Source organism: Bos javanicus, chromosome 3, assembly GCF_032452875.1.
Source record: "Bos javanicus breed banteng chromosome 3, ARS-OSU_banteng_1.0, whole genome shotgun sequence".
Lineage (NCBI taxonomy): Eukaryota > Metazoa > Chordata > Mammalia > Artiodactyla > Bovidae > Bos > Bos javanicus.
The window spans coordinates 99,673,789-99,699,002 of record NC_083870.1 but is presented as its reverse complement, the minus strand read 5'-3'; the positions used below and the strand labels follow the sequence as shown (position 1 = coordinate 99,699,002).

The window sequence follows — 25,214 nt, the reverse complement described above, 5'->3', positions numbered from 1 at the left end:
ATCAGTAACTACTGAGTAGAGTTTGATATGGGTAGTAGCTTATTTGCTTTCATTGTGTGTAAGGAGCCCAAGTGGATTGGGGACTTAGGAATGTAATTCAGAAACTGTCTTTTTAAAAACAGCTTGTTCTAAGGGATCATACCAAAGAGTGTTACTAATTTGGTAGGTTTTGGCCTTTCATTAAGATATACTGACAATTTTATAGTGTCCCATTAGTATTTTTAACCAAGGGTATTTTTATTATACCGATAGCCAGTCAGGAATCCAAGAGAAAAAGAAATGTCATTTTCAACATTAAAAAAAAAAAAATTACAGGAGATACATTGAAGTTATGTTTTTGAGAAGACCTACCACTTCAAAACTGAGCCACTTGTAATAAAAGTAGTGCCTGACATTATAAATGCACAGGATTGCAAGGAGACAACATGCTGGGCAGAAGTCTCTAAGCAGGGATGTTATCTATACAAGCTCTGTTGTTACAGAAGCTACGCATTCAAAGACATCCACTGTTAGAGAATCCTCACTGACTGGATGTATGAGCCCATCAGGATGCAAAAAGATAGTAAGCTCTTGTTTAAGATTTTTTTTTTAAGGAAGCAGCTGACAGCACCATGTGAACTCCACAGTAAAACCCTGAACCTAGTATTCTCACCAACTGCAAAGTGCCTGGCACATACTGGAGGAAGCCCCACAAATATTTATTGAATTAATGAATGTGAGAATAAATCAATTTCCTCTTCGAATGCGAGACTGCCAGAATTGCTTCTGTATTGAAGGCTACAGAGGCTTACTTTTTCCCCACTTGGCCTTTGGAACAATGGCAAAAAGAATCTGGTCTCATCTGGTCCCTAATTTTTTTTTTAAGTTGTAAGCAGATGACCATATTGGACAAATAGCAGACTATAGAGACTGTGCACACACAGTGTTGTGGCTGTAAAAGTTTTGTTTCTGGCTTAGGAATTTCTCATTCCTTGCTGCAAACGATTTATACATTTATAGAGGGTGGTGTGGGGCTCCCCTGGTGGCTCAGTGGTAAAGAATCCACCTGCCAACGCAGGAGACACAGGTTCGATCCCTGGGTCGGAAAGATCCCCTAGAGAAGAAAATGGCAACTCATTCCAGTATTCTTGCCTGGGAAATCCCATGGACAGAGCAGCCTGGTGGGCTACAGTCCATGGGGTTGCAAAAGAGTCAGATATAACTTAGAGACTAAACAGTATCAACAGCAACAAAAACAGGAGCCTGGTACATAATTAAATCAAACTCATCACATGTTGACTTTTAAAAGTCAAAGATTCTAGATTTGATACCATTGTCTGGGGTTCTCTGCTCCAGAATCTCTTCTTTCATTTCCTGCCCTAGGGCCTCATTTCGCTTGTGTGCCCTCTTTTCCTTCCATTCCCAACCCATTCTCCCCACCCAGGTCTAGAGATCCTCACATATTCTTCATTTGGTTGGTCACTGCCTCTTGCTCTCGGCCTGAATCCTAGGGATCAAGTAAACAGAAATTCTAAAGTACTGTTTGCCTAGGGCCTAGAGTCTAGCATACATACTGAAGAGTGACTTGCTTAGAGGGTGTGCCCCTTCACCTTTATAAAATAAAATATACTGTTTTCTAAAATGCTTTTTTACCAATTTATACTCTCAGCAGGAGTGTTCAAAAGTTTTCTTTGCACCACATCTTTGTCAACATTTATCATATCCCGGAATTTTATTTGTACTTCTCTAATTTTTTTTAAACCAAAACCAATAAAAACACAGACACCAAAAACACCTCTCTTTCTCAATTATGGAAAATAAGAGCAATTTAGGGCAACTCTCATGTACAACTGCTCTACTTTCATAAAGACACTGTGGCTGATGAACTGAAAAGGCAAGTAATGAAAAGCAAACCCACACACGTTAACATAAGAGTCCCAGCAAAGCACTCCTGGGATTTGGAAAGCCAAATAAAATGGTGTGAATACATATAAACCATAGTTAAAGTCACCTGTTGCAAATCAAAAGCCCAACTAACCACACCAAAATAGAGATGTCTTGAACTCTTCTTCGAGTAGCTGATTTCAAATACCAGCCTTTCAAAGGAAATTTGCAAGAAGGTAGAATTACAGTTGGTTAATTTCAGTATCTATACACAGCACTTACCTTCTGAAGTCCCTCTACAGTGGCAGGCAGGCTAATTAAGTCTGCAGCTGACTTGACATTGGCTTTGAGGTGGTTTACTGCAGAAGTCAGCAGAGAAATCTGAAAGGAAGTGAGTAATAAACAGTGAAAACAGAATCTGTAGAACAAATGATCGCTTCACACACACTGCAGTTGATGAGGATTGTCAAGGCACCTTTGGACGCCACGTGATTCTGCAATCCAGACATTCCGCCCCGTCAGCTCACAGGAACAGAGGAACTCTGTGGAGTACCTTGGACAGACCTGAGGTGTGGAAGGCAGCAATAATACCCCTTCTCTCCTGGCCAGGCCAAAGAGGGAAAGGCAGGTATTATTCTTTACCCGACTCTTGGCAGCTACAAGATCCAAAAATCTTAAATTACCCAAAAGATGCAGTGATTATAATACAACCCTTAAACAACTGTACAGGAAGAAAGCTAATGATCAAGGACCTCTGAAAGATTTCATTTTGATAAAAAATACCACCTCAGTTACTTACTGAACTTTTGTTCCTACCCAAGTGGGAACATAAAGTAAAAACCCATCATCACAAAATATAGTCGACAGGAACTGAACCTGACAACTTGAATGGCACTTTCAACTACTTGGGGATTTAGTTTTGGTTTAACAATGTGATTAATATTTCAGACTCAATTGCTCAACCAAAGCACTACTTTGGACCCTGAAGGGGCTCAATAAATACCCACTAACTTGCTGGCTGACTGATAGACTGAATGTATTAAAATAGGAATTGAATCAAAATAAAATGTATCTTCCCTTCTGTGATTTAGGGATAAAATTCTAAATAGCTGGACTCCTCTCTTGAATGAGAACTGGGGGAACCTGTGTAATATGCCATTTCAGGTTGCAGAGATCATACTCCAACAACTGCAATGTAGCTGAAGATGCAGTTCCACACTGCTTTCCTGTCCCAAATTCGAGGATGAGGACACAGACCTACCAATAGCAATTATATTCAGAGTGGCCTCACCGAGTAATCAAGGAAGGTTCTGGGCACTTGTGACATGCCTAACCCTGTGGTAGGCGTAAACCTGACCCCTTATTCTTTTCTTCAACACATATCTGGCACATTCTCTGTGCCCAACACTGCGGAGAAAGTAGCAAACAAGACCATGAGGTTTTGCTCTCATGGAGCTTACATCCTGGTAGAAAGGTGATAGAAGAACAAAGAAAAAAAGTATTAGATAATAACAACTACTATGTAAAGTATTTAAAGAGAGCTCCTGCAGTGAGCAGCAGCATGTTCTGAACAAGGGAGTGCAGTGGGGAGCCCTGGAACTTTTCTCCCTCTTTCCTTTTAGGAGGGATATGTTCAGGGGTGTCAGACCATTTTGCTTTCATTCATTCTTTCATTCATTCATGCGTCCTGAGTTACAGTCATGTCCAACTATTTGTGACCCCATGGACTGCAGCCTGCCAGGCTCCTCCATCCATGGGATTTTTCCAGGCAAGAATACTGGAGTAGGTTGCCATTTCCTACTCCAGGGGATCTTCCTGACCCAGGGATCAAACCTGGATCTCCTGTGCTTTCTGCATTAGCAGGTGGATTCTTCACCACTGAGTCACCAGGGAAGCCTTCTCATTCATTCATTCCTGCAACAAATATTTATTGAGCCCTATTTTATTCCAGTGGTGAACAACACAGATGTCAGTGATCATTGGTGTTTACATTTTAGCGCAAAGAGACACAGAATTTCATATAAGAAAAATATTTAGATAGTGGGATGCATTAGAGGAAAATTAAAATAAGGTGACTTGATGAATGACTGGGTAGCTACTTCAGACTGGACTATCAGAGAAGGCCTCTATTAGAAGATGAAATATAAGATGAGATACAAATAATAAGGAATTAACCAGCCAGATCAAAAGTACATTTCAGCCAGAGGGAACTGCTAGGTCCCGGTGTGGGGAAGAGCTTGGCATATTTGGAGGATAGAAAGAAGGCCTAGGGGCAGGAGCGAAAAATGAGTGAGAAAAGGAGAGGGAGAGGGGAGGGGAAGACAGGGGAGGATGGAGAGGCAGAGGTAGGGGAGAGGGATGGAGATGAAGGTACCATTAAAGAAACAAGTACTAAATGTGATACCAAATAAAGTCTGAGAAAAGACTATCACTGTGGGCTGAAAGGGACAAGCTTCACTGAAGCAGGACTCAATCAGACTCTGCCAGAGAAGTAAGAGTTTTATATATAGAATTAATCAGCTTTCCTTTCTAGGTTAGAAGGGTGAGTGTGGCATCAGTGAGTAAGTAGGAAGCAACAACAAGAATACTCTTCCTTCACAGCATTTCTCAAAGTAACAATGATTTCTTTACGTGTGTGATTTTAAATTAAGATTTCTCTCCTCCACTAGACTGTAAGCTCCATGTCATCAAGGACCACCTCTTTTTTATTTTCCATAACACACCTGGCACAAAGATAGGCCTTCAATAAGTATCTACCAAATGAATGAATGGCTAAGAATGAACACTCTGTGGCTGAGATGGACACTGAGAAGGCGAGTCTGAGCAGAGCAGAGGGAGGAGGATAGGAAGCAGAGATAAAATTACATAAGTGTGAACTAATTTTCCTCACTGGGAGTATGGTATAACAACAACCATCTCATAGGGATGTGTGATGGTTTTAAAATAAGTCCAAAAATTCTTTGATGGTCCTCCCTCCAAGAGGTGGACACTAATTCCCTTCCCCCTGAGTGTGGCCTGCACTCGTGACTCATTTTTGGTCCACGGAATAAAGTGCACGTGACAATGGGCAACTTTGGAAACTAGGTCATAAGAAAGCAGTAAGTCTTTCTTTTTGTTCTCTCTTAGACCACTTGCTCTGGACAAGCCAGCTGCCATGTTGTAAGAGCACCCAAACAGCCCCATGGAGAAGGTGGAAGGCATGATGGGACAAACTGAGAACTCTTGCCAACAGCCCTGTGACTGAGGATCCTTCAGTCCCAGTCAAGCCTTCAGATGATGCAGCCTTGATACTATATTTTAGCTGCAACCTTAGATCCTTGCCAGAGTAACTCAACTAAGCTGCTTCCAAATTTCTGACCCAGAAAAACTGTGAGATGATAAATGTGTGTTGTTTTAAGTCATCAAGTTTTGAGACAAATGTAACACAGCAACAGATAACTAATACAGGCTATGAGGATTAAATGAGATAACTAGAACTCTTAGCATAGTAACTGATACAAACAAAATACCAAATAAATGTTAGCTCTTTAATAATGAAATTTAATAAGCACTTAAACATGGAATTCTCTGTAAGTGTTTCAAAATATTCAGACAAATCATCAACATTCCAACTTTATCCATTTAAAAATAAAATGAGTGAGAAACCTCAGCCCCAGAGAGATACTTGCAGCAAACCACAAACTCTTAAGAGCAGCAATTACATCAAGGAGGTTTTAACCATGCCTTTAAAAAGGTATGAATAATATTGACGTCTGAAAAGCAATAAGGAAACAGGTATTCTCATGCATTGTTAATGGAAATGTGAATTGGAGACACTTGTTAGATGGTTATCTAGCAGTATCCATCACAACTTGAAATGTTAATACCCTTTAATCCAGCAACTTCATTTCTAGAAATATCTATCCTAGAGGTTACTTGCTTAATCAAAAAGAAGAAAATACCTAGGAATAAATCTAAGGAGGTAAAGGACCTGTACTTGGAAAACTATCAGACACTAATAAAAGAAACAGAAAATGACATAAACAGATGGAAACATATATTGTGTTCATGGATTGGGAAAAAAATCAATCATTGTTAAAATGACCATACTACCCAAGGCAATCTATAGATTCAATCCAATCTGTATCAAAATACCAATGGCATTTTTCACAGAATTAGAACAAATAATTTTATATGGAAACACAAAAGACCTCAGAAAGTCAAAACATTCTTGGGAAAGAACAAAACTATAGGCATCATGTTCCCTAATTTCAAACTATACTATAAAGCTACAGTAATCAAACAGTATGGGACTACTGGTACAAAAACAGACACATAAATTAGTGGAACAGACCAGAGAGCCTAGAAATGAACCCACACTTATCGGGGCAATTAATCTACAGAAAAATACTGCAAGACTATACAGTGGGGAAAAGATAGCCTCTTTGACAAATGGTGTTGGGAAAACTAGACAGCTACATGCAAAAGAATTGAACTGGACTACTCTCTCACACCATGCACAAAAAAGATCTGAAACCGTAAAACTTCTACAAGAAAACACAGGCAGTAAGCTCTTTGACACTGGTCTTAGTAATATTTTTTTGAATCTATCTCCTTAGGCAAGAGAAACAAAAGCAAAAACAAACGGGACTTCATCAAACTAAAATGCTTTTACACAGTGAGGGAAACTACCAACCAAATGAAAAGGGATTCTACTGAATGGGAGAAGTTATCCGCAAACAATATATCTGACAAGGAATCAATACCCAAAATATACAAAGAGCTCGTACAATTCAACACCTAAAAAAAACCCGATTAAAAAATGGGCAGAAGATCTGAACAGATTTTTTTCCAATGAAGACAGGCACATGAAAAGATGTAACATCACTGATCATCAGGGAAAAAGCAAATGAAAACTACATGATATATTGCCTCACACCTGTCAGAACGGCTACTGTCAAAAAAAACAACAGATAACAAGTATTGGAGAAGATGTGGAGAAAAGGGAACCTTCCTGTAGTGCTAATGGGAATGTAAACTGGTGCAGTATGGAGATTCCTCAAAAAATAAAAAACAGAACTACCATTATCATCCAGCAGTTTCATTCCTGGGTACTTATCTGATGAAAATGAAAACATTAGAAAAGATGTATGTTTCAAATACTCCCTGAAACAATTCTTAAGCAAACATAAAGTTGAGACGCACTATCAAAAATAAAAGTGATAAAAGCAGCCAGAGTACCCTAATAAGTTTCAAATCACTGTATAAAATGATAAAAAAATGACTATGCGTGAAATGGCTTTAGCTTAAATAAAAGTTCCTGCTTTAAGTCAGGAAATTAATTTTTGAAAAAATTAAATCAGTCCGCACCAAAAAGAGAAAAAAAAAAAAAGAATATGCACCTCTATGTTCACTGTAGCATTATTTACAACAGAAAAGATATACAAGCAACCTAAGCACCCATCACAGATGAATGGGTTAAGAAGTTGTGGTGTGTACTATATGCACACACACATATACATACAAAGGAATATTACTCAGCCATAGAAAAGAATAAAATCTTCTCATTTGTGACAATACAGATGAACCCAAAGGACATTATGCTATGTGAAATACATCAGAGAACACATTGTAGGAAATCACTTATATGTGGAATCTAAAGAACAAATAAACAAACATAACAAAACAGAAACAGATACAGAGGACAAATAGGTGTCTGCCAGAGGGGAGGGGTGTGGGGGAAGGAAAGAACTAAGTGAGGGAGATAAAGAGGTACAAACTTCTAGTTGCACAATAAATGAGTTACAGGCATGAAATGGGCAGCCTGGGGAAGGCAGTCAATAACTATGTAATATCTTTGTATGGTGACATAAGTAACACTGGTGATCACTTTGAAATGAAAATAAATATCACATCATTTGTTGTGTAACAGAAACTAACAGTGTTACAGGTCAATTATACTTCAAAAACAAAGTCACAAAAAGAGACCAAATTTGTGGTTGGTTACCATAAGGCGGGGGGGTGGAGATGGTGGTGGTAGTGGGGAGGGGAGGGAAATTCGGAGGAAGATCGTCAAAAGATAAAAACCTCTTGTCATAAGATAAATAAGTACTAGAGATGTCATGTACAACATAATGAAGATAATTAACACTGCTGTATGTTATACATGAAAGTTGTTAAAATGGTAAATCCTAAGAGTTCTCATCACAAGGAGAAATATTTTTTCCTACTCCTTTAATTTTGTATCTGTATGAGATGATGGATGCTCAGTAAATGTACTGTGATAATTATTTTATGATGTAAATCAAATCATTATGCGGTACACCTTCAACTTATACAGTGCTTAGTGTTAATTATAGCTCAATAAAACTGGAAGAAAACGTAAATTTAAAAAAAGATTATGCTCACAAGCATAAAGATGTATGCTTAAGACTTTTCACTGGTTTCTTATTTGTAACAGCAAAACACTAGAAGACAATCTAAATGTCTATTACTAAGGATATAGATATATTGAGTAAACAGAGAAAGCTGTAGAATATATACCTAATGACTCCATTTATAAAGTCACATATACGTGTGCACATGTATACAAAAACCTATAAGCTAATTCATATTAAAAGCTATTGCTGCTGCTGCCACTAAGTCACTTCAGTCATGTCTGACTCTGTGTGACCCCACAGATGGCAGCCCACCAGGCTCCCCCGTCCCTGGGATTCTCCAGGCAAGAACACTGGAGTGGGTTGCCATTTCCTTCTCCAATGCATGAAAGGGAAAAGTGAAAGTGAAGTCGCTCAGTAAGTGTCCGACTCTTTGTGACCCCATGGACTGTAGCCTACCAGGCTCCTCCATCCATGGGATTTTCCAGGCAAGCGTACTGGAGTGCGGTGCCATTGCCGTCTCCAATTAAAAGTTATTACGATTTTGTAAATACATATAAAGTGAACTGTAAAAATGTAGCCCAGACTATTGACAACAACTATGGGGACAGGGAATGTGTGTATCTGTGTATGATGGGGGCACATACAGAGATGGCAGTGAAGAATTTTCTTAAGAGTTTTATGTGTATCTTACTATTAAATTTTATATAAGAATATGTTCACATATTACTTGTGAAATTTTAAAGACAAAAGATGGGAAGGAAATAGATACATAGGAAAAACACATCACAAAGCTTTGGGAGGTGCGTGACAGATTTCCTTGGCTAGCCCTTTCCCCATGCCCTCCACTGGGCCTTCCAAGACTATCTTAACATGCTCAACCCTGAAGCACTGGGAAGGGGTCTCTTCCACGTCTGTTTTATTCAATGCCCCAGAGCACATACAAAACTGGCTCTATACTGTCTTGACGAGTAAGGATATGATTATTCCAAATACCATATCAATTGTGTGGTTACCTTTTTCCCACCTGAGGGAACAACTCCTTTCATTGACAACTGGCCAGATTTTAAACAGACAACAAGCTGTGTTCTGGGTGAAGTGATCTGGGTAGAGCTACTCTCCCAGGTACTGAACTATCCTGATCACAAGTATCTGGACAATGGTCACGGCCTCACAAATGGCCAGTGTGGCTAACTGGCAGCTACCATTTCACCAAAACTAGAGGAACAGCTGAAAGCCAAGGCAATGAAAGATGAGGTGCTATCCACTTCTCCCCATGCCCCAAGTGCTCTAGGCCTGGGCTATCAGCTGACTCACAGAAAGAATATGCTCTGGAGACCTGACCATTCATTTTCCTCTAAGTGTTCTCTTAGAGGACCATTCAACTCCTCTAAGTGTTAGAGGACTTAGAGGACTTCATACTCACTTATATGACCTGGATCACACACTGGTCACCAGGATTCAACTACAGTCCCAAAAACCGCAAAGCTGGATTCTGTTTTTCAGTACTCCTCTCTTGGGTGGACTAATGCTCACATCTGTGGAAAACTACTGCAAAGCTGTATGTGTAACTAGAATGAAAGGCAAGGGACACTCTCCCATTACTGACATCAGAGGCTGCTTAGGTCTCTGATAGACCTAAGAATTCTAGAATGTTAGGTTGGATTTGAGCATTATAAAACTTATCTCTAACATCACACAATGCAATTCAAAGAGTCTAAAAAGTTGAATTAAATACAAACCACTAAGAAAAAAAGCCTCTACATTCCAGCCAAAAGATGAGTCATGACTTTCATGGATATTACATGACTTTTCATTAGCGAAATTAAAAATAGCTACTGTAGACCATTTGCTTATTAGACCATTTTATACTATAAAGTCTGAAATGTTGCTTTTCTGCTTTGGGGTTAAAATTAAGTGCTCTTTAAATAGTAAATAAAAAAGTTACTAAAACAGATCATCATTGATTATAAGCCCTGATATGGACTTGACTTCACATTCTTTCACCTTTATCTACTAAGCACAACTGCATCCTTTAGAGGCTATAAAGATGGAAGGTAGAATAGAAAATTGGAAAGAAAATAGGTTTCTACAGCTTGAATATTTTGTTAGCACTGCTACACAGCAGTTGACCTTGGGTAAACCTCTTAACCTCAGTGAGCCTTGGTATTCTTATCTGTAAAATGGAGACAGCACCTCCTACTTCATAGAGCTACAGAAGCAAAACAGGATATCTCATAAGTGCATCTAATAGAGACCTGCATAAAGAAGGAATTTAATGGGTGGCAGTTACTATCTTACGTGCCATCATCATTATTTCTGTGCTCAAAGCTCAGACGGAGAAGGCAATGGCACCCCACTCCAGTACTCTTGCCTGGAGAGTCCCATGGACGGAGGAGCCTGGTGGGGGGCAGTCCATGGGGTCGCAAAGAGTCGGATATGACTGAGTGACTTCCCTTTCACTTTTCACTTTCCTGCATTGGAGAAGGAAATGGCAACCGACTCCAGTGTGCTTGCCTGGAGAATCCCAGGGACGGCGGAGCCTGGTGGGCTGCCGTCTATGGGGTTGCACAGAGTCAGACACGACTGAAGCGACTTAGCAGCAGGAGCAGCAAAGCTCAGAACACAATGGACAACCTTCTGGTATAATTAGATGCCTCAGAACTGCCAAAGAACCCACAGTTTGCCCCAGAGAGAGACGCTAATTATTTCTCAGTGCTTCATGGTGGTTTACTTTCACTTGTACTCTCCGGCCAAACTGCTCATTTGTTCTGTGAATACAAGCAAGGCCAGAGTCTATCCTATATTTCTTGTAAAAAAGGAGTGAATCCCTGCTTTTTCCTTATTACTAAGAGTCCAAGGCTAAATGATAGTCAGTAGTAGGTGCTCTAACCCATCAATTATTTCATGATATTTATAAAAATGAAAGACAACTAAATAAAAAATAAAATATCATAAGGCAGCATTATATTAAGACAAGTGATTGTTTTCAGAAACTTTTATTTCAGTCACGCCCAGGTGGCGCTAGTGGTAAAGAATCCAAGTGCCAATGCAGGAGATATAGGAGACAAGGTTTCAATCTCTGGGTAAGGAAGATCCCCTGGAGAAGGAAATGGCAACCCATTCAGTATTCTTGCCAGGGAAATCCCATTTTCAGAGGAGCCTGGTGGGCCACAGTTCATGGGGTCACAAAGAGTTGGATGTGACCAAGTGTGTGAATGTGTGTGTGCACACACACATGTATGTGTTTACTGCATAATTATGGAAAATATATCTTACTGTAGGTTCCAGGCAAAAGTCTAAAAGCCACTGCCCTAGGCCATTGATCTCCGGTCACAAGTGCTGGCCTGTGCTACTCCCAAACTACTGCTGAAAGGAGCGGGTAGCTTCAAAAACATTGGCAAGCACTTTATTCTAGCACAGTGCTCTCTGCCCTGACTGATTCTGAACTTTGTGACTCCACTCTGAAGAACAGAACATCCTCTTAGCCACAACAGGAATGACAAAGCTATTTTTAAGGACTTTGTGCAGGGACCATTCACTTGGCACTTGAGTTTTCTTTTCAGTCAATGCTTGTCTTTCTTAACTAAAGCACACAAACTGAGAACAAGGGCTAGAGCCACCAAGTTGCAGCTGCCATACCTTATTCACATAAGATGCTCCATCAACATCCTCTGAATACCCTCTTTTCCTCTGGCAGTCCCTCTTTTGGCATCAATGTGAGATCTGGCCAATTTAGGGACTAGAAAAGTTTTGGCTCTAAGCCTACTTGCCTGGTCAAGGTATTTAACCTAGAATAATAATTATCATTAGCTGCTGATAAGTTTCCAGTGTGGCAAACAGCACTACACCCCAAGGCTGTCTGTAAGTTCTTAAGAGTTAGACTTGAATTGCAACTCAGTATCTTACTGTGATCTTGAGCAAATTACTCAAATTCTATTAAGCAAAATAAGCTCTCATGATCTAATAAAAACCATTTATCCAATTTTCCTGGGGGGGTGGTTAGACAATACATTGTTAAATTTAATATCTACTCTGCTCCTTAGGAAAAACTGATTCATGAATTTCTAACTCCTTCTAAGCTGCTCTACTTGGTAAATCTCTGCTCCTCTGTAGAAAGGGTTAACATTTTAACCATTTGGTAAATGCATAACTATTATCTATTTTAACTGACTTTAAGGTGTTGGGATCACAGTATGCAAAGCACCATTTCAAAAAGTAGAACAATCTGAAGTGAGTTCCCTACACTTACTGATACATACTAGACAGACAAAATGAAATATTCACAGCTTATACAGAAAGACAATCACACTTTTGCTACCTGCTTATTCATTTCTGTGATGTTTATCCAGACATTGTTCAACCCGAGCTGTCCAGATTCAATCTTCTCAAGTTGTTTTTGTTTGCTGAGTAGTTCTTCATTAAGTTTGGGAATTTCTTGGAATGAGCTTTTCTGATTAGATTCCACTAAAAGCAAACATAAGAACAATCATAAATAGCCATAAATTTCCCTCATGGCTCCAAGATGAAAAAATGATCATACAGCAGGAAAGAAGCCAGATTAATGAAAGTTAATTCTGGGAGGATAATGACAAATCTTATTTATCAACTCCACTGTTCTTTTTATTTCTGTAAATGTGTATCTTTAACACTAAAGCTTATTTAACTGGGGCTATCTCACTACTGGCAGTACAACTTTTTTAAAGCCAGGTGGCTAAAAATGATAACAAACAACATCAGCAGAAACAGTTAGACTTGAATTGCAACTTGGATCTTGAGCAAATTATTCAAATTCTTTGAGCTCACTTTCTTCATGTGTAATACAGTGATAATTCTAACCATCCTGTGAAAATATTTTAAGTGAAAGAAGGCTGTAAAGCACTAAACACAGCTGGCCAGGCGTACAATAAGTGATAAATAAATGTTAAGTATTGACCTGCTCAGTTAAGAAACTTTCTAATTGGTCAACAAAGATTTATAAGCTTTACTCCATTAATGCTCAAGGTGACAGCCTAAGTTATATCTCTAAATGATTAAATTTATTTTTTCTACCTCAAATTGGTCAAATGCAAGGTAGGTTCTTATTACCTTTCAAGTGCTGCTTTGACAACTAAGATTTTAAATCTTTTTCATAAACCGCCAACAGTGCTTTCTTAAATCTTAAATCAACCCAAAAGCTCAAAGTGAGATAGAAGACAAAGAAAAATGTTAGGTGAATTTGGCCTTTCTTTTGAGAAACAGCATCTTCTGGATGGTTTAGAGATTTGCCAGCCTGAAGGCAGAGGCCTGAAAGAGTGCTTTCTCTTCATTCTTTAGAGTATTCTTTATTTTCATGGAAAATAAAATATTGATAACGGCTGGTCCTCCAGAATAAAACCTATGTCTTTCTTTCAAAGCCACAGACTGCTTGATTAGTTATCATGTGCTCTTTTTAAAATAAAAAACTGGCATAAAGGGACAGATATAAAACTATTTACTAAAATCTTAAGTTCGCAAATTTTTTTTGTTTCTGTAGGTTGGCATTGAGAATACACCCGGCACACTTCAGGCACTCAGGAAGTATTAATGACTGGATAAATCTGGCCTTTGCTTACCTCTCAACCATATTTCTCATCACCTTAGCTACACTTTGGTCTACTTTCCAGCTAAGTTGATTTTCCTGACACACCAACCTCTTTAAGCCTCAGCGACTGCACACCCTAGCCTCTCTGCCTAGCTGACTTTTGCCCCTTCATTTCCTCCACCTTAGCCTAGTTGATTCCTTTCAAGATTCAGCACAGATAGCTGGCCCCCACCTGAGGCCACTGGTACTTCTTTACAACTCCCAACTCTACTGAGCACTGAACATGCTGTGCTGTAATTATTTACTTATCTGTCTCCTCCATCAGACTGAAAAGAGCTGCCTGAGGGCAGGGATCAGGTCTTATTTAGTCACGTATTCCCAGGGACCAGCACAGTCCCAGGTATATGGAAGCATTTAAATGCTTGTCCAGTGAAATGATTATAGGGTATAAAATGGAGTTAATATTATCCTAATTAAGTTAAACAAGGAAAACTCAACAAATAAAACAAAAGTCCCCACAAAAATCAGGGGGTGGTGGTGGTATCCTCACTGTAAACAAACCCACTATCTGAAAATTTAGAATTATTAAAAGAAATTAGACATTTTTATTCACTTTTCAAAAATATGTGAAGGAGTTCTTTATAAATAGTAGCCTTGGCTAAGTGCTTTTAATGTAACATTTGATTTACACAGTTTCTAGGAATACATTCATCTCATTTAGTAGGAATATTTTACCAGTCAGTCTAAATTAACGTAGCACTTAGCACCCAACTGAATTTTGAATTCAGTTAGGTTATAAAGAAAAGCTTATCCCACACATATCTGCCATTGTCACACGGTAAAACACTCTAAGGCTGGGAAAGTCTCTCTTTCCTGCAATCTATATGCATTAAGTAGAAAAGGAAGTAAGACAAACAAGTAAGTAACTTGGATTAAAATTATTAACTAATAAACATATAAATCTGACAAGCTCTGCAAACGGTTTAAATCCTGAGGACTGTGTGAGCCAAGAAGGGATTATATTCATTATCTGATTTGGGGATTTTTAGGAGAGAAAAGACAAATAAAGGCACTCTGATTACATACACGGAATGAAATATAGTAAACAAACTTACGATTAATAATAAAAAAACTTACGATTACTAACTCATGTTCTTTCAACATAGAAGCAACTCATTTAAAATTTAGTATAATCCGACTCAAAAGAACTTAGTTAACTCTTTTCCTGATCTTTAAGAAGAGGAAATGAAGATTTCTGCACATTTAGATACAACACATAATGCCAATAGTAATATTTTATATTTGTGCATCTTTACAGTTTACAAGATACTTTTATGTAATTACTCATCTTGTAATTGAGCCCCTACTATGTGCCCAGCCATGTACCTGGCACTGGTACATATAAAAGAACCTGAAATTCTCAGTCTGGTGGGGAACAAGGCATCAGCCCAGAATTACTATAGAGTGTGACAGATGTTATGACACAGGAATGCCCAAGGTGCTTTTGTAGCACAAATTTATCTTTATGTTTTATGGATAGGAAAATGTAGGCTCAGAAAGAATAAGTGACTTGTCTGTGTTTCGTAGCTTGTAATAAGTAAGTCAGGATTCAACAGTCAAACTTTCTGATTCTAGAAAGTTTGGAAAGGAAAGTGCTAGAAAGGACCAGCACTCTTCCTAGAACACTTCAGCTGTCACAGATGCTTACACCCTAGCACCCTTATTAGCATAAGACCATTTTTAAGTTCTGCATGAAATGACCAAACTGCTACTCTGTATGACCAGAAACAGACATGTTTGACTTATCAATACTGTCCTTCTCTTCCAAATTCTTTCCCCTCCGTCTAGCTTTGAGTGATAAGAGTGGAATGGCTGGGAATAGAATCTTCCTTAAAATAACTGAGGAGGTCTTCTGGAGTACCTGGTTCTAGAAAAAGAAAACTGAGTGAAGAGTTTCAAGGCCAGACAGCACTTTTAGCTTAAGGATCAAATTACTCGTTGGCCTCAAGGAAAAAATACCTAGCCTATCTGCTCTGCTTTCTGCTCCAGATATCTCAGCAATCCTGCCTCCTTTTCTCACAAGTGTCTTGGAAGATAATGAAATAAATGACAAGGTGCTCTGAATTTTTTAAAAAGATATTTAAGCCAGACCAGCAGGTAGTCTTATTTCTACTATCCTCTTGAAAAACAAGAAATAAACTTATTGAAATATATTTAAAGTAGCAACATAATTCAAAGAAAGATTATGTCAGTTTAACAAGACTAACGTCATTTAGCTAAGAGAATGGTTTTCCCAAAAAGCCTCTTACCAAGTAGTCCACTAAGGTTCAGCCTACAGACTGACTTATAGAGCCCCAGGCCGCACGTCTATTCTCTCTGAGAAGTTCTGCTTTAGATATAGGTGCTAGCATATCTATTGCAGCAAACCAAAGCCCACAGAGCAGCTGGACTGACAATTCCAAATCTGCTTCATTCAGCTGGCTGGCAAGTATAGCCAGGGTCCCAGGGGAATGCTGCTCAGTGGTAGAAAGCAGGTCTCACAGTCCAGGGCACAACTCCTGGCATCTCCTGAACAGAGTATTTCCAGGAATTGGTATTAACAAGTGCTCAAAACATATTCGTTGCCTGATAGATTGTTAGGTCTATTTCACTTTCATGCACTGGAGAAGGAAATGGCAACCCACTCCAGTGTTCTTGCCTGGAGAATCCCAGGGACAGGGGAGCCTGGTGGGCTGCCTTCTATGGGGTCGCACAGAGTTGGACACGACTGAAGTGACTTAGCAGCAGCAGCAGGTTAAGTTTGGAACTTAACTAACGGCAGGCAACAAAGAGAAACTGGGGTGAAGGAAAGCTAGGGTGTTGTGATCACCTAGGGCTTACTTCTAGGAAGTAAGGAAACAACTCTAATTCTAGTTCTAGGGACAGATTTCTTTATTGAGAAAGACTAGTGGTCAGTTTGCTGGAATGTTAAAACTGCTAAAGTTAGGGTATTTGTGATTTTGTAATTAACCTGAAACTGGTTCCTTAGCTTAGAAATTAAAAAAAGCAAACAAACTGATTTTATTACTTTTAATAAAATTCAGGTTGTAATTATAGCTATGCATTATTTGTTAGTTAAAACAAAGACTAACTAAAGTATCTTTTGGGTATAACTTTCTTTCCTTTTTTTGTAATTTGCTGTTGTTGTTTTAAGATTTTTATTAGCTTAGAAAATCAACCCTTGTAACCTAGAACCAAAGATCTCAGTGTTGCTAAAGATCTTTAGGCTAAAATAGGTTGAAGCTGCCATGTAAGCACATCTCTCAGAAAAAGGACGTTGGATACAAAATACAAGTTTAACAATTTAGAATATATAAAACTCTTCAACTTCAAAAGTTTCTTAAGAGACACTGACTCATGAGACAAATATTTATTTGTGACTCAGCACACAGTAAGCACGCCATACACGCTGGGTATTATTATTACTGCTCAGTACTATGCTTCTCTAGGTCTTTCTTAAGGAGGATATTGTCTGATAGACACGCCCACATTCTTTTTCAAATGGCCCTGTGAAGAGGAAGGAAACAGCCTAGTGTTGCTACTGCCACTTTACAGTTGGGAAACATGAAGTGGCAACAGGTGGAAATTAACCAAGGTTCTAGAATCCTGGATCTCGGCCCTTCCCTTCTATGCTATAAACACCGACTGCAATGCCATTATTTCAGATGCTATTTGTCTCAATGATGCATAAGCGCTGTGTTTTGTTTGTGCATTTAAAAATAAACATTGCATTCAAGCCGATAGCTAAGAAAGAATTTAAAAAATGCTGAAAGGAACATGTAATTGCTTCATCAGAGTGAGCAAAAATCTTAATTCAGTGTGGTTCACTTTGTCCTAGAACCTGGCAAAGAGTCCAAAATTATATTTTGAAAAGGTGACCACTTACTAGTTCGGAACTTTTCCTTGAGGGAATCCAGATCCTCCTTCAGAGCGACTTGCATCCACACCAGGCCAACGCAGGCCACGACACAGGCGGCAAGGATGACAAACGCACAGAGGGGATAACAGATCCTGCAGCATCGTAAATAGTCTCCCCTGATCATAAGAACAAATTCAACCAGGAGTATGAAAGGGATTATGAATACGGTTTGATTTCAAATAGCACATGTGTGGGCATGCAATTAGCATCTCTAATGAATAACCAACCCATTTACCAGGGAACATAGGGTAACACACTTAAATCTGAACAGCAGGTTGAATATGTCAAGATAATATGATCCAGGAAGAGTTCATCTATTGGGGACAAACTTCTCATGAAATGAGGGAGTTTCTGAGTTACAGGAAGCACCTGTGGGCACTGCATCTCACTGCCATCATCATCAATTCAGGTCTTTGGAAACTGACTCAGGTTAGGGAAGTGTAAAGATCAGAGTTTTCTCTGCCATTTATTACTGTACTGAATTCACTTATCTATCTAGTTCTCTCTCTCAAATATATAGTCATTCAAGAGGACCTTGTTTCACTTTATTGAAACTTTATAAACTTTTGAGTAAGCTTTATTGAAAATGGAATGAAAAAAACTAGAACAGTAGGTTAAAGTGGACACCTCATACACTCCAGTTGATTGGTTCAGAAGGAAACATAGGAAGGAGTTAGATTTCACATGAAATGTCAACCAGCACTCAAGGTCTAAACTAAACCAACAGGGTAACTGTTCCAGTTAACTATTCCACTTCATCAGATCTTCATAGCTGAAGCCCAGGATTGCCCTGAATTACTTCACCTGGCAAAGCTCATTAGAAACCAATCTCTCCCTTTAATATAAAAGGACAAAGACATTCCAAACAAACAAATCTCAAAGGATTTGATCTCTTTTAGCATCCTAAGCTTCAGCCTAGATCTTGCTTTCACATCCTCAGCAGCATACTCTTTTAATGTGCTCCTTAAGAGAGTCCAAGGGCACTTTAAAGATTCCCTTCACCCCCTTCCTACTGTAACCCTCAATTCCCAACGTCTTTGTGTTTACTAGAGGAGGGCATGGCAATCTGCTCCAATATTCTTCCCTGGAGAATCCTATGGACAGAGGAGCCTGGCACGCTACAGTCGATGGAGTTACAAAGAGTCGGACACCACTGAGTGAATAACACTTTTACTTGTGCTCAGTACTGGAGGGTGTTACCAACTAAAAGTGGTTTGAAAAAAGCTGCCTTTTCTTTCTGTCTCCCACCCTCCATTTCTCTCAAGGTTCATAGTTTTTACAGAATGTCCTTCATCATATCCCCCATTACCAGATTCAGACCCATCAACAGTGGTAGGGGGGGGAACCCAAACAAACAAATAAAAAACCCTGCAGTCTTAAGGTCCCTGTGTCTCCTAAATTTAACAAGACCTTGTCTCTCAAATTTCTCTCTCCCTATGTCCCTATTCTTAGCCTCTTTGCTACTCTCACCGGGCTCTTGGCACAATCCCCAAGTCCACATTTCCACCCTAGATTCAGAGCTCTTTGTACACTTAGAGACAGATCTCTAACTTATACTTCATTCAGAACCTGAACACATCTTCTCCCTAACATTTTTCCCTCCTTGTGCCTTCCGGGGACTATACACTTTTTTCCTCCTAAGAACTCCCCTCTCCTCTCCTTTCCTTCACCCCCTTGGTGGTGCAAGGAGATGCCTTTTCCCATCCCAGCCTCAGCACTTTACTCACTTGACAAAGCGAGAGCGATTTCCAGCTACACCAAATTCCTCTTCCTCTTCTGAGCTGGACTCGGAGTCTGAGTCAGGAGGCTCCGTGCGAAGCAGGCGGTGGCCTGAGCCTTTCTTGGGTTTCTTTCTACGGCTGTCCCCAGCCAAGCCGATCAATGCATTGAGCTCTTTGCGCTTTTTCATCTTCTTGTGTGGGGTAAGTGGAGCACCCACTCCTGAGCTGCCAGGTTCGTACCCGACACCCAATTCTCTCCCTGCTTTGGAGCTGCCTTCCAGGGTGAGGAAGCCTGGGCCAGAGCCCTCTGGTCACTCCCACCCAGGGGTGGGACTGACCAGATACGCTAGGGGCTGGAGATTGGACTCCAGAGGAAACTGGAACTCAGATGAATGGGGCAAGTCACATAGAGACGGCCAGGGAGGTGGTGATCCAAATGGGTAAAGGCCTATGCATGGAGTGCCAGTTACTTAAGAGGGTACTGGGGAGCGGAGCAACTTTTGTCTCTCAGGATAAAAAGTCAAGTCAAGAATAAGAGATTCTGAACCCTGGTAAGCAGACAATATTTCTAAAGGTACTCCAGGAGCTGGAAAGGACACACAGATAGGTGTTTTGGACTTCCGGGGCAGGATTTCCAATGAAGAGAAAAACAAGAAACTTGGTTCTTGAATGGGAACACACAGGGAGATGCAAAGCAAGACGGTGGGAACGCGCTGGTCTCTCCCTAGATGGCAGCAGGAGGGGGCTCCCAGCCACTACAAACCTGACAGAGAAAATACCCGAGTCGGAGAAGATCACCGTCCTCCGGCCTCCGTCCCAAGTTTTAAGGGAGTCAGAGGCCAAGGAAGACCCAGAGCCCAGCCTGGAGGATTCGGCCTGAGAGGAGCCAGTCCCGCGCCTGGGAAGACCCCAGCCCTGCTGTCTGGGCCTGGGGGCGCGGTGAGGAGGGGTGACCGAGGCTCAGCCCACCTGAAGCGCTCCCGCCGAGTCTGAGGTGTTCCGGTACGGCGACTCTCGGCAACTCACACGCGCCGCCTCCACTCCAGCCGTGACTCCGGCCCCCGCTCCGGCTGCGGCCGCAGCTGCTCCCAAGTCGCTGGTGGCGGCGGCGGCTGTGGCCGCAGGCTCCAGACCCGGGCCATCGCTTCAGCCCCAGCTCACTTCCCCTTTGGCAGCGGCCGCCGGCATCGCCTGCCAGTAAGGCGCACTCCCATTGGCCGGATGTTCCCTGACGTCACGCAGGGGTAGGGGAGGCGGGGCGTTAAAAGGCGCAGGCTCCGGCGCGGGCAGACTCCCCTCTCGAGGAGGCTCCGCCCCCAGGAGGGTCCCAGGGGACCTGTCTCTCACCTGTTCTGGGCCGTGTGTTGTTTCCAGAGGAGCAGGGATGAGCCAGGCAAAGCACCCAGCTGGATAAATTTGCTTGGGAAGTTCATCACCGCATGGGCCCCTAGTTGTGACTAACCCAGTTTAGAGGTGCCAACCCTCTGACTTTCCAGCTGTTTATTAAAGGTTTAGGCGTGTTACAGGTTAATGACCGGGTTGAACACATTCATTCATTCATTCTGTAAATATTTATTGATTACCATGTGTCAGAAACAGTTCTACCGCTGAGGATACAGCAATAAACAAAGTAACCACTGTCCTTGCCTTCCAGGGTAGGGTTGCCCGATTTAGGGAATAAAAATACAGGACGCTTAGGAAAGTTTAAATTTCAGATAAACAACGATTTTTTTAAAAAAATGTAAGTTTATCTCATGTAACGTCTGGGACATCTTCATACTTAAAAGTTATTTTATTTGAAGTTCAATTTTAACTGGACGTCCTGTGTTTTATCTGCCAACCCTGTTCCTGCAGTTTATACTTGAGTGGAAGGAGGTGATAAATATTATGGGGGAAACGGAAACATGATAAAGGGACGGGGAGTGCCTCTGCGATAAGGGAACCTTTGGTTAGAGATTGGGAGGCAGTGAGGGAACGAGTTGTGCAATGACCCCAAGGAAGGAGTGACATGGAAAACGTGGTGTGGCTGGACCTGAAGAGCCAGCTGCTGCTGCTGCTAAGTTGCTTCAGTCGTGTCCAATTCTGTGCGACCCCATAGACGGCAGCCCACCAGGCTCCTCTGTCCACAGGATTCTCCAGGCAAGAAGACTGAAGTGGGTTGCCATTTCCTTCTCCACTGAAGAGCCAGAGGAGAGCTATAAGAAATGAGGTCAGACAAGCATCAGGAGCAGATCTTGTAGGGCTTGAGGGACTACTGTGAGGACTTTGGGAAACCATTGGTGCTTTAAGCTCTGGCTTAGATTTATTTTTAAAGATCACTCTAGCTACTGTGTGGAAAAGAGAATTAGGAGAGAAAAGGACAAGTAAATATGATGGCAATAGTGGAGATGGTGAGCATTCTGGATGCTTCTTGACCATAGAGCTAACAATATTTGCTGATGGTTTACAGAGCAGGTGTGTGCAAAACAAGGAGTCATAGATGACTCCAGAGTCAGGTTGGAACAGCTGGAACAAAGGAATTGCTGTTTACTGAGATAGGAAAGAACAGATCTGCGGCAAACTTGAGAAGCCAATTCAGTACTCAGATGGACTGTTTGGTACATCTATTTGGAATTCTGGGTAGAGGTTGGGTCCTGAAATATAAATCTGAGAGTCTCCCATGTAGATAGTATTTAAAGCAAAGTGCTTTGAACTACTCGGAAAAAAGTCATTTAAAGTAATTTTTTAAATACAGTTTTAAAATTTATTTTGGCTGTACTGGGTTTTTTGTTGCTATGCAGGCTTTTCTCTAGGTGTGGTAAGCGGGAGCTACTCTCTCATTGTGTTACACAGGCTTCTCTTGTTGCAAGTTCTGTAGCTGTGGCACATGGACTTACTAGTTGCGGCTCCCAGGCTCTAGAGCACAGGCTCAATAGTTGTTGCACAGGGCTTAGTTGCTCCGTGGCATGTGGGATCTTCCTGGATCCGGGGTTGAACCCATGTTTTCTGTACTGGCAGGCAGATTCTTTACCACTGAGCCACCAGGAAGCCCTAAAGTAATTTTTATATCCTAAAGTATAGCCCTAAAGTAATTTTTTATATATTGACACTTCTTACTGTGTCAATCACACTGCCTTTGTCTAGGGATACCCACCCAAAGTCTGGGCCTGTTTCTTATTTATCTTTATCTGTCAAGTCCAGAGGTAGAAGATCTGATATATATGTGACATCTATGTAGGAGGGCAGAGTTATATAGAGGTATGAGTGGAGGTTTGGAATCAAGAGATCTGGGATGAAATCATTTAGAATATTTACTAGCTCTGTCAACATGGAAGCCATTTAAATCTGAGCTTCAGTTTTCCCCTCTGCAAAGTGAGGATTAACGTCTATTTCACAGGACAGACACATGAGAAGATACTTGTGAAAGTGCTTTTGATGTCCCCCAAACGTGATGCAGTTATTTTGGTTTTTCGTTTCCTTTTGTTTCTAGAGCTGTGCTACCCAATATGGTAGTCAGTAGTCACTAGCCACCTATGACAATTTAAATTTACATTTTGCTTAATTAAAATTAAAAGTTTAAATTAGTTCCCCAGTCTCACTGGCCACTGTGCTCCATAATCATATGTGGTTATTGGCTATTGGGCAGCAACAGAACAGTACATTTCCATCGTTACAGAAAGTTTTGTTGGACAGCTCTGCACTAGCATCTCCTTGAAGGTGTGGTACTGCACAGGAAAAGGTCTCGACTTCTAGAACCATTTCCCAAACACGTGCTGTGGTCATGAGAAGCCCAGGCATAAGGAGTGACTCAGAGAAGGCAATGGCACCCTACTCCAGTACTCTTGTCTGGAAAATCTCATGGACCGAGGAGCCTGGTAGGCTGCAGTCCATGGGGTCGCACAGAGTCGGACACAACTGAAGCGACTTAGCAGCAGTAGCAGCAGCAAGGAGTGACTGGCTCAGGATGGCCCTTCCCATGGCCCTCCTGTGTTGTAGATGTTACATATATACCAAGGGAACCTGGGGCTGAGGAACCCAAGGGAGTGAGGTGGGGCCAAAGCTGTTTCACCCAGCTGCAATGACATCTGGTCAGCCAGGCCCTGCCCTCTCATGCAGTGGACCAGTCATGGGTGGGGAGGTTGGAGGAGAATCTGTGATTCAGTCCCACTGTCCGCCTTTTTGTCTATTGCTCTTTAGATAACACGACTTTCGGTGTTGGGCAAACATCCCATGAAATACTGAGACTTTGAAAACTACTGGCCAGGTGTCTATCTTCTCTCAGAAGCTCTTGGTACTCTTTATCTTCCTCCCTCAAACCTGGACCCTCAAGGCCAGAAATTAAGCCAACCCTTTCAGAGCAAGGGCTCCTGCACTAAGGAGCCATGTGCCTTCCCACACCAGGACCTCTCAAGGTTGTGACCCATCTGTTCATTTGGGAATGTTCACATTATGATTCTGTGTCTGTGCAGCCCTGTTACCCATTCAAAACTTGTTTGGAATGCACTAAGATCTTGGGTAAGTAACTTTCCCAAGCGACCCTTATTTAACTTATTAACTTATATGCAGAGTACATCATGAGAAATGCTGGGCTGGATGAAGTGCAAGCTGGAATCAAGATTGCCGAGAGAAATATCAATAACCCCAGACCTGCAGATGACACCACCCTTATGGCAGAAAGTGAAGAAGAACTAAAGAGCTTCTTGATGAAAGTGAAAGAGGAGGGTGAAAAAGTTGGCTTAAAACTCAGCCTTCAGAAAACTAAGATCATGGCATCTGGCCCCATCACTTTATGGCAAATAGATGGGGAAACAGTGGAAACAGTGACAGGCTTTTTTGGGGGGGGAGGTGGGGCTTCAAAATCACTGCAGATGGTGACTGCAGCCATGAAATTAAAAGACACTTGCTCCTTGGAAAAAAAGTTACGAACAACCTAGACAGCATATTAAAAAGCAGAGACATTACTTTGCTGACTAAGATCCATCTAGTCAAAGCTATGGTTTTTCCAGTAGTCATGGATGGATGTGAGAGTTGGACTATAAAGAAAGCTGAGTGTGGAAGAATTGATGCTTTTGAACTGTGGTGTTGGAGAAGACTCTTGAGAGTCCCTTGGACTGCAAGGAGATCCAACCAGTCCATCCTAAAGGAGATCACTCCTGAATATTCAGTGGAAGGACTGATGCTGAAGCTGAAACAATCCTTTGGCCACCTAATGAGAAGAACTGACACATTGGAAGACACTGATGCTGGAAAAGATTGAGGACAGGAGGAGAAGGGGACAATAGAGGATGAGATTGTTGGATGGCATCACTGACTCAATGGATATGAGTTTGAGTAAACTCTGGGAGTTGGTGATGGACAGGGAGGCCTGGCATGCTGCAGTCCATGGGTCACAAAGAGTCAGACACGACTGAGTGACTGAACTGAACTGAACTGAACTGGAGTCACCTGAACTGAACTGGAGTCACTTTCCAGTTCTGTTATTCTAGCTTTTCTGTGTGTACAATGGGAATAAGCATATTCCCTGCCCAGTTTTTTGCTCCATGCTTTTTTGGGAAGGGAGCAACATCATAGTGTTTATATAGGGTGAATGATACCCACTGAATTCTCCTACAACAATGTGCGGAGGGTAAGCAAAGTTGAGTTCCCAGAACACAAAATCCCATTTTGTGTGAGTGGCGAAGTCACATCTTGAGATGCTTTGCTACCTGAGAAGACTCTACAGAATGCTTTCACTTGGGAAAACTGAGGCAGAGAGTGGGACAAACTGGCGCAGG

General features: G+C 41.2%; 1 protein-coding gene across 2 annotated transcripts in view; it reads right to left on the bottom strand.

Annotated features, from left to right (window-relative positions):
• The window catches only part of EFCAB14 (EF-hand calcium binding domain 14), a 38,242-nt gene extending 17,585 nt beyond the window's left edge, over positions 1-20,657 (bottom strand). The window contains exons 1-5 of one of the 2 annotated variants that reach the window (XM_061412081.1): positions 20,431-20,656; positions 19,468-20,224; positions 17,708-17,856; positions 12,541-12,686; positions 2,146-2,244 (exon numbers count right to left, since the gene is read on the bottom strand). In XM_061412081.1, coding sequence (XP_061268065.1) covers positions 2,146-2,244; positions 12,541-12,686; positions 17,708-17,856; positions 19,468-19,649 — 576 coding nt within the window. In that variant the 5' untranslated portion in view covers positions 19,650-20,224; positions 20,431-20,656. Of the gene's footprint in view, positions 1-2,145; positions 2,245-12,540; positions 12,687-17,707; positions 17,857-19,467 lie in introns of both variants that reach the window. The other variant, XM_061412083.1, reaches the window with a different exon arrangement.
• Positions 20,658-25,214: the final 4,557 nt, after the last annotated feature.